The sequence below is a fragment of the Tachysurus vachellii genome, chromosome 23, assembly GCF_030014155.1.
Source record: "Tachysurus vachellii isolate PV-2020 chromosome 23, HZAU_Pvac_v1, whole genome shotgun sequence".
NCBI lineage: Eukaryota > Metazoa > Chordata > Actinopteri > Siluriformes > Bagridae > Tachysurus > Tachysurus vachellii.
In genome coordinates, this window is record NC_083482.1 from 14,702,905 (window position 1) to 14,712,904 (window position 10,000).

General features: G+C 44.7%; 1 protein-coding gene across 2 annotated transcripts in view; it reads right to left on the reverse strand.

The window, feature by feature from the left end:
• The window catches only part of adcy7 (adenylate cyclase 7), a 65,419-nt gene that overhangs the window by 7,001 nt on the left and 48,418 nt on the right, over positions 1-10,000 (reverse strand). Inside the window, exons 11-17 of one of the 2 annotated variants that reach the window (XM_060859599.1) lie at positions 9,734-9,922; positions 9,606-9,646; positions 8,355-8,414; positions 7,188-7,268; positions 6,364-6,433; positions 5,047-5,144; positions 4,868-4,952 (exon numbers count right to left, since the gene is read on the reverse strand). In XM_060859599.1, the coding sequence (XP_060715582.1) occupies positions 4,868-4,952; positions 5,047-5,144; positions 6,364-6,433; positions 7,188-7,268; positions 8,355-8,414; positions 9,606-9,646; positions 9,734-9,922 (624 nt within the window). The remainder of the gene's footprint in view (positions 1-4,867; positions 4,953-5,046; positions 5,145-6,363; positions 6,434-7,187; positions 7,269-8,354; positions 8,415-9,605; positions 9,647-9,733; positions 9,923-10,000) is intronic. The other variant, XM_060859600.1, reaches the window with a different exon arrangement.

Below are 10,000 nucleotides of genomic sequence, written 5' to 3' on the forward strand. Positions count from 1 at the left end.
TGAGTGTGTGTGGTGGAGAGAGGGAGTGTGAGTGTGTGTGTGAGTGTGTGTGTGTTTGTTATATTCTATACCATTGTTGATTTTTATAGTGTTGGTCCTTGTTGTTCTCTCAGCTGATTAATCAGGAGTAGTTTCAGTCTACCTTAAGGTGTGAATTGGGGGCAGGGCTTACCTATTTAAATTGAAGGTTCTCCGCTACAGACGCTAGCGTCTGTAGCGGTTTGTAAGTATCTCTCTCTCTCTCTCTCTCTCATTGTAAACTTTGTGTCTAATACTGTTTTGCTATATTCTACCATACCTTAATTCTCACTCTTGACTGCAAATATGTGCCTTAAACCCATCTCTGTACTCAATTCCTACACTCGCAGACACTCTCGTCCACAGAGCAGAGGTCACAATCCCAGTAACCTCATCTACCCTCCTCTGTTGTGTAAGTCTCAAACAGTGGTGGTAGGTGGGCTCTGGAATTGCCAGTCTGCTGTGAAAAAAGCTGATTTTATCTCTGCTTTAACTTCCCATTACTCCTTTGATTTTCTTGCGCTAACAGAGACCTGGATATCCCCCACAGAACACTGCTACACCAGCTGCTTTATCCTCTGCCTATGCTTTCTCTCACTCACCACGAGAAACAGGCAGGGGTGGTGGTACAGGTTTATTGCTGTCAAAGAAATGGTGCTTTACACCTCTCCTCTTGTCTCATTTAACCATCTCCTCTTTTGAATTCCATGCCATTTCAGTTACCTCTCCAATTAACCTTGTTATCATTGTTGTTTACCGCCCTCCTGGTCCCCTAGGTGACTTCTTGGAAGAAATGGACACACTGCTTAGTGCTTTCCCTTCTGATAGCTCCCCCCTGACAGTGCTTGGTGACTTCAACCTCCCCTCTGACAAGCTACATTCTTCTTCCCTCCTGTCTCTTCTTGACTCATTCACACTCACACTCAACAGCTACATCCCCACACACAAAGGAGGCAATGTGCTGGACCTGGTTTTCACCCGTCCTTCTCCAGCTACAGACGTGACTGCTACCCCACTACACGTCTCTGATCATCACCTGGTATCCTTTACCATCACTCTCCCTACCCTACCTAAAACTACCTCTCACCCCCTCGCTCTTACCCGCCGCAACCTTTACTCTGTCTCCCCTTCTTCTGTAGCTTCTGGCACTCTTTCTTCCCTTCCTGATCCTGAGTCTTTTTCCTCACTGCCCTTGGACTCGGCCACAGATACTTTCCTCTCATCTCTTTCCTCAACTATGGACTTCCTCTGCCCTATGTCCACTAAACCCAAGAAAACTTCTTGTTCTGCTCCTTGGCTTTCAGATGTGCTGCGCAACAATCGAAGAGAGCTAAGATCATCAGAGAGAAAGTGGAAGAAATCACAACTTGATGCAGATCTTGATTCTTACCGAACACTCATGGCCAAGTTCTCCTCAGATGTGACTTCTGCCAAGACTTCCTTCTACAAGGAAAAGCTTGAAGCTTCCTCACATGACCCTCGGAAATTCCACAACATCATCTCTTCTCTGCTCAACCCCCCGGCTCCACCTTCTTCATCCTCCCTGACTGCAGAAGACTTTGCTTCTTTCTACCAGGAGAAGATTGAGGAAATCTGCCGGACCTTCACTTCAGCCCCGACTGCACTTACATCTCAGAGTATGGACTCCCCTACACCTTTGTTGTCACATTTCTCAACTGTAACAGCAGAAGAATTTCTAAAACTCATCCAGTCTTGCAATCCTACCACCTGCCCATTGGATCCACTCCCTTCCACTTTGCTGCAGACCATCTCGCAAGACCTTCTGCCCTTCATTACAACTATCACCAATAGATCCATAGCATCTGGTCAGGTACCAACTACCTTCAAGAGAGCAAGGGTTATTCCCATCCTGAAGAAACCTGCTCTGGATCCATCAGACATCAGTAACTACAGACCGGTATCACTTCTCTCGTTTCTTTCAAAAATTCTTGAACGCATTGTCTTTAATCAACTGTCTGTCTATCTCTCACAGAACAACCTCCAAGACCCCAACCAGTCTGGCTTTAAAGCAGCTCATTCCACAGAGACAGCCCTTTTAGATGTCTCTGAGAAACTACATGCTGCTAGATCAGCCAATCTCTCATCCGTCCTTATCCTCCTTGACCTTTCAGCAGCGTTTGATACGGTTAACCATAAGACTCTCTTAGCCACCCTCAGGAGTCTTGGGATATGCGGATCAGCTTGGGAATGGTTCGCTTCCTACCTGGAAGGACGCTCATATCAGGTAACATGGAGGGGAGTGACATCTGCTCCACGCAGATTCTCCACTGGCGTCCCACAAGGCTCAGTACTTGGTCCTCTTCTTTTCTCCCTGTATACTCACTCTCTTGGTGAAGTTATTTCCTCACATGGGTTCTCTTACCACTGCTATGCTGATGATACACAACTTATCTTCTCTTTCCCACCCGCAGATGCCACAGCTTCTGACCGGATCTCTGCATGTCTGGCAGAAATTTCATCATGGATGACTGCTCATCAGTTAAAGCTTAATCCTAGCAAAACTGAGCTGCTCTTCATCCCAGGTGATTCATCCCCAGGTCATGATCTTGCTATATCCTTGCACAACGATCTGATCTCCCCTTCAGCCACAGCTCGCAACCTTGGGGTAACCATGGACAATCAACTGTCCTTTTCCTCTCATGTTGCTAATGTGACTCGCTCATGTCGGTTTCTTCTCTACAACATTAGAAGGATTCGACCATTTCTGTCCACACAGGCTGCTCAGGTACTTGTTCAGTCTCTTGTCATTTCTAGACTGGATTACTGCAATGCACTGCTGGCAGGTCTACCTATGAACGCAATCCGTCCTCTGCAAATGATCCAAAATGCAGCTGCCCGGCTTGTTTTCAACCTGCCAAAGTTCTCTCATACCACCCCGCTGCTGCGATCCCTCCACTGGCTTCCGGTAGCTGCACGCATCAGATTCAAAACACTGATGCTGGCCTACAAAGCCAAAAATGGACCAGCTCCCTCTTACCTCAAAGCCCTCATCACTCCTCGCACTGCACCCCGCACCCTCCGATCTACCAGCACTGCTCGACTGGTTCCACCATCTCTCAGGGTAAGAGGCAAGTATACTACAAGACTCTTCTCTGTACTGGCACCAAGGTGGTGGAACGAACTTCCCCTAGAGGTCCGGACAGCTGAGTCACTGGCTATTTTCAAGCGGCGGTTGAAGACCTACTTATTCAGGAAACACTTCAACTAGCACTTCTTTCATTATCTTTTGCATTTAAATAAAAAAAAAAAAAAAAAAAAAAAAAAAAACACACCTTTGACACTTTCATTGTAACTTTGAACAAATGTTTTAAACTCATGGTATCTTAAGTATGTAACTTAGTGATCCAGCATTAATGTATTCAATGTTAGAGATTTAAGCACTTATGTACGTCGCTCTGGATAAGGGCGTCTGCCAAATGCTGTAAATGTAAATGTAAATGTTGTGTGTGTGTGAGTGTGTGTGAGTGAGTGTGTGTAGTGGAGAGAGGGAGTGAGTGTGTGTGGTGGAGAGAGGGAGTGTGTGTGTGGTGGAGAGAGGGAGTGTGTGTGTGTGTGTGTGTGAGTGTGTGTGTGTGGTGGAGAGAGGGAGTGAGTGTGTGTGGTGGAGAGAGGGAGTGTGAGTGTGTGTGTGAGTGTGTGAGTGTTTGTGTGTGAGTGAGTGTGTGTGAGTGAGTGTGTGTGGTGGAGAGAGGGAGTGAGTGTGTGTGGTGGAGAGAGGGAGTGTGAGTGTGTGTGTGAGTGTGTGTGTTTGTGTGTGTGTGAGTGAGTGTGTGTGAGTGAGTGTGTGTAGTGGAGAGAGGGAGTGTGTGTGTGGTGGAGAGAGGGAGTGTGTGTGTGTGTGAGTGTGTGTGTGTGTGGTGGAGAGAGGGAGTGAGTGTGTGTGGTGGAGAGAGGGAGTGTGAATGTGTGTGAGTGTGTGTGAGTGTATGTGTGTGTGAGTGTGTGTGAGTGAGTGTGTGTAGTGGAGAGAGGGAGTGTGTGTGTGGTGGAGAGAGGGAGTGTGTGTGTGTGTGTGTGTGTGTGTGTGTGTGTGTGTGAGTGTGTGTGTGAGGTGTGTAGTGAGAGAGGGGAGTGTGTGTGTGTGTGGGAGGGAGTGTGTGTGTGTGTGGTGTGTGTGTGTGGTGGAGAGAGGGAGGAGTGTGTGTGTGGATGAGGGTGTGAGTGTGTGTGAGTGTGTGTGAGTGTGTGAGTGTGTGTGAGTGAGTGTGTGTAGTGGAGAGAGGGAGTGTGTGTGTGGTGGAGAGAGGGAGTGTGTGTGTGTGTGTGTGTGAGTGTGTGTGGGGTGGAGAGAGGGAGTGTGAGTGTGTGTGTGAGTGTGTGTGAGTGTGTGTGTGTGTAGTGGAGAGAGGGAGAGTGTGTGTGTATGTGTGGTGGAGAGAGGGTGTGTGTGTGTGTGTGTGTGTGGTGGAGAGAGGGAGTGTGTCTGTGTGTGTGTGTGTGTGTGGTGGAGAGAGGGAGTGTGTGTGTGTGTGTGTGTGTGTGTGTGGTGGAGAGAGGGAGTGAGTGTGTGTGTGTGTGTGTGTGTGTGTGTGTGTGTGTGTGGTGGAGAGAGGGAGAGAGAGACACTGTAGCAAATGTCAGTCTGTTTTTAGTGGTCAGTCATTCCAAAAATGATCTCCAGCCAATCAAATGCAAGAATGACCAAGTCACATGACATTCTTCTCCACATAACATACAGTCTAAATGTGCTGGCATCTACGAAATCTCCAAATACAGAAATATTCATACACACACACACACACACACACACACACACACACACACAAAGAATCTCCAGACAATCCATCATAAGTGTGTTTAAAGCTGGCAGGTGCCAGCCGTTAATAACCTGAATGTGACCGGCGAAGCAGATGGCAACGATCAGCAGTAACACACACGCCAACAACGCAAACACCAGCCCCAGCTGCGTAGGTCTGAAAGAAAAAGCAGAGGAAACACTGTGATTCTGTCCTCGTTTGTCTTGTGTATGTGCGTATGTCTGTGTGTGTGTGTGTTTATATTACTCACTGTTGGGTGACAAACATCTGAATGATGAAGATACAGAGGAAGATGAAGGTGGCACAGCAGATGTAGTATTTAAAACTAGACATTTCTGTAGTCCTGTACTGAGAGAGGGACATAAACGTGTGCATTTTAGTACAAAATAAACAAGAATTAGTGGGAAAGATATAAGCACATATCTCTAAACAGCTTTAAATGTCTAGTAGTTAATGGCTATTCTGATGAATTCTGGATTCTCATTGGTCAGAATGTGTGTTTCTGTGTTATAGAAGTAACACAGGGATGTGCTAAAGCAGATGCTTCCTTATGTCCAAGATGATGTTTACTGAACGTTTATGAAAGGAGTCTCCGGTGTCGGTGCTTCGTTGCAATCAGGGATAAAGCTGTGTGTATATTTTCAACATAAAATCTTTGTGTGTGTTTAGAGTTTTACCGGCTACAGTTTTAGTCGTATTACCTTGACGAACGTGAGAACGTACCTCGACAACAATAAGAGCAACTAAGAATAGATCAAAATGCCTGACATGGTGTTACTTTAGAAATAAAAATGTACATTTAAATCTTTGTGTCGGTTTCGTTATACACTGTATCCAGTGGCGGAGCCACACAGAGGGGTGTCCGGGGTGGCGCTGAACACCCCTGACATCTGATTGGCCACTCCAGGTGCCACCCCGAATTTTTATTTGATAGTATTGTTTGATGTTTGATGCTGATTGACATCTCATTTCACCCATCAAAAGAAGTCTTCGTTTGACGTTTGGTCGCGGCGCCGCTCGACATTTCAAATCCGTCAATCAATGACAAGAAAGAGTCGAGAGGTAGAGAAGGATACTGTAACAGACTGATACTAATACATCAAATTTCGGTAAATTTTGAGATTAAACATCAGGATTTAGTTTTCCAGAAAAATATTTTGAAAGTTACGTCGCTATATAAATTGACGTTAGACGCTATTAACACATTAATCAGACAAGAGAGATCGGTTCGTTCCACAGTTTAGCCATAATATACGTTACGTTGACATTCGTGCTAGTTATAAAGTTGCCCTGGCCACCCCATGAATAAAACTCTAGTTCCGCCACTGACTGTATCTATAAGAGCAAAGGGGGCACAAACTTTTGCACTCGAGACGAAAGACAAGCGGGAAGAAAAACTGGAAGGTATCTGTAGAAATCTCAAGGTTTAGCGTTAAAAAACAAAACGCTCCAAATCGACAGAACGATTTTGAGCGGCGGAATCGGGAATATTTTTTTCTTCGCGTACGTTTGCCATTTCGCTACTCGCAAAGTCGCCTGCTGCTGTCATGATGTTTAAGATGCTTACTTGTTTTTCCAGTCCACGCTTAGTAAACCAGAGAGTAAGTCCAGAAATCTCCTCCGACTTCACCCACTGCCTGGATGTAAGAAACAGACACGTGCACAGACGTCAGAATGTATTTGTGTTCTTGGGTGTTTGTGAGGCTTCCTTCACACGACCGAGCCCAAAATATGAAAAACCTTAATTACACATTTCTTAAAAGCAAACATGTTTTCCGTGCACAGACGAGACAAAGCCTGGATCAGATTCCGCTCGTCGTTGTACGTACTGTACACGTCACCAACCAACACACTGGATGCAACTGGCTGAATTCATGTTGTTTATGATGTGAGAAAAAAAAGAAAGTTTTTTCCTGATCTAATCTTCTCCATCTGTTGATTATGCTCAGTACTAATTGGAATAAAAAAAATTAAGTATTATTAATGTGCTTACGGTTCGCCATCGTCCTCTAACACAAACCGTATCGTAGAAGAATGATATTACATGACATTACATGAGAAATTCAGCTGAGAAAATAAAATGTGTGGAAAATTACACATCTAATCCCACCCCAATGAGCATGGAAAGTGTTTTGTCTATGTGACCATATGTTATTTGTTGTTGTTGTTTGTTTGTATTTTAATTGGTTTAAATGTTAAATGGAATTCGAAAACTGAGGGTAAGTTTCTTTTTTTAAGATTCGAGAAATTTATTTTTACATTTTTTTTTATTACTATACAAGTTACACACAGTATACAATGAGTAGGGAAAAGAAAATCCAGTAAATCCTATAATTAAATAACTAAAAGTTTAAAAAAAAAAAAAAAAAAAAAAAAAAAAGCAAGACTCACTTGCTAGAACTCAGCTCATCAATGGTGGTGATCATCTCGTTGTGCAACTGCTCATCAAACTTGGTCTTCTGGGACTTATTCCTGCAGGAGACATTAGCGAAGTTAAACACTTAACATGATCACACACACACACACACATTTATATAGAAGGAGGAAGAGAAAGGTGTGTGTTTAGACAGCAGGGCTTGTGCAGAGGTCACGGCCATTCTCATGCTGGTTACTATCTTCAGGCCAAGCTGCCAGAATGAAAAAGAATACAAAGAGAGAGAGAGAGAGAGAGAGAGAGAGTGTGTGTGTGTGTGTGCATTTACACGTATAGGTGTGGTATGCAGGATGCCCTGTGTTAGTTTAAAAATCCCTGAGAGAGCACAGATACAGCATAGGAAGGAAAAGGGAGAGAAGAAAACCATTTCCTTACACACCCACACATGCACATGGACACTAACACTCCCAATCACACTCACAAACACACACACACACGCACACGCACATGGACACTCACACTCACAAACACACTCACACACACATGCACCTGGACTCTCACACTCAAACACACACGGACACTCACACTCACAAACACACACACGCACATGGACAATCACACTCATAAACACACATGCACCCTGGACACTCACACTCACAAACACACACACATGCACACACACAAACACACTCACAAGCACACACACACATGCATATAAACACACAAACACACGCACATGGACACTCACAAACACACACAAACACACGCATGCACATGGAAACTCACACTCACAAACACACACGGAAACTCACACTCACATGCACATGGACACTCACACTCACAAACACACACACATGCACATGCACATGGACACTCACAAACACACACACATGCACATGGACACTCACAAACACACACACATGCACATGGACACTCACAAACACACACATGCGCACACACATGCACATGGACACTCACAAACACACACATTCTCCCATCTACTCTAGTGTGGTACAGTAATCCTGCAGGGGACTACAAAGGTCCAGTCTTCAGCACAGGTGTGGTTATTGTAGCTCATGCTAGCTGTGGGCTCAGTAACACAAGCTGAGGGAGAGTTTTGGGGGGTTAGTGGTGAAACTGGGGGCCAGGAAGTAGGTCTTCAGAGCCAATATGGTTCCACTCACTTATTCACACTGAAGGGAGGAGCAGGAAAGGACAAGGACTCCTCAAGAGACTCATCAAAGCTGCACAGGGGGATAAAAGTCAACTTTAACACAACAACACAGAAAGAGAGAGAGTGAGAGAGAGGGTGAGAGATGAGAGAGAGAGTGAGAGAGAGGGTGAGAGAGAGAGAGAGAGAGAGAGAGAGAGAGAGAGAGGGTGAGAGATGAGAGAGAGAGAGAGAGAGAGAGAGAGAGAGGGTGAGAGATGAGAGAGAGAGAGAGAGAGAGAGGGTGAGAGAGAGAGAGAAAGAGGGAAAGAGAGAGTGAAAGAAAGAGAGAAGAAGAAGGAGAAGAAGAGAGAGAGAGCAAGAGAGAGAGAGAAAAAGAGAGAGAGAAGAAGAGAGAGAGAGAGAGAGAGACAGAGAGAAGAAGTTGCTAGAGCAGGACTTCCAGAGAGCTGTCTGTATTTTAATATGAAAATGTGAATAGAATTTCCAAAAATCTGTTTAAAATTTCATTTTTGCGTCAGTAAAGAACGAAATCCTGAAAGAAATCGGGTAAATAACTTCTGGTGTCTCTGATACCATTTGTTTGGCTGTAACAGTTTAGAACCTAAACATACTTTATAGATAAAGATTCTTAATTTCTGCTGTTTGTGAATGTTCATGGTGATGATCAATCATCTCTCTGTCGCCGTCTGTCCTTCCTGATCCAGTCATCATACACGACCTCTCGTTAAACGTCTTGAGAGACAATGTAGGAAAAAATAAATAAAGCTTGGTGTCTCTGGAGAACGTGTGAAGCTAATATAGGTCGCGTATCTACGGAAGATAATACGAAGCCTGGTACGTGACGTCAAAAATGGGAATAAAGAACGGTTGTGATGCTGATGGGTGAGTAATTTAATTTGTGTTTAACTTGTGCTAGAAGGAAGCTGATATACACAAGTATAGAGATATATAAGTGTGGTATCTGGCGGTGCCTCTAGTGTGTGTACATAGTTGTTTTATTGCATTGTAGCTTGCATTAAACAAAATAAATCATATAATGTAGTAAATTGTGTGCTGTAGGCAATGCTACATGTCTATTGCATTTATAGGACTTGCTAGTGTAAACAAAAACGCATGTGCGCGCACACACACACACACACACACACACACACACACACACACACACACACACACACACACACACACACACACACACACACACACACACACACACACACACACACACACACACACACACACAGTCATCTCACGTATTACTGACCTTTCTGTTATTTTTAACGGCGCTGATCTCATCGGAATGTCCTGAGGAGTGAGAACAAGGATTTCTCATTAGTTAAACTAACAATCCTATTAGCAATAATCTGTGTGTGTGTGTGTGTGTGTGTTCACCTTGAAGCGGGTCTTGCTGTTCACCATAGCATCATTGATGAAGCCCTCTCTGCTCTGGAGATGGGCGAAGGGTTTCACGGCCCCCCACGACTCCAGGTAGCGTGTCATTCTCACAGAGGCTCGCATCTTTAAACCGTCGCTTACACGCTGCTTAGGAACGGTACGGCTGCTCTGGGACGGGTCCTTAGTCTGCGTGAGCGCGCACAAACAGCACTGTTTACCGTTTCTGATGAATTCAAGTTCTTTTTGTCTTACTGTCAACATTAT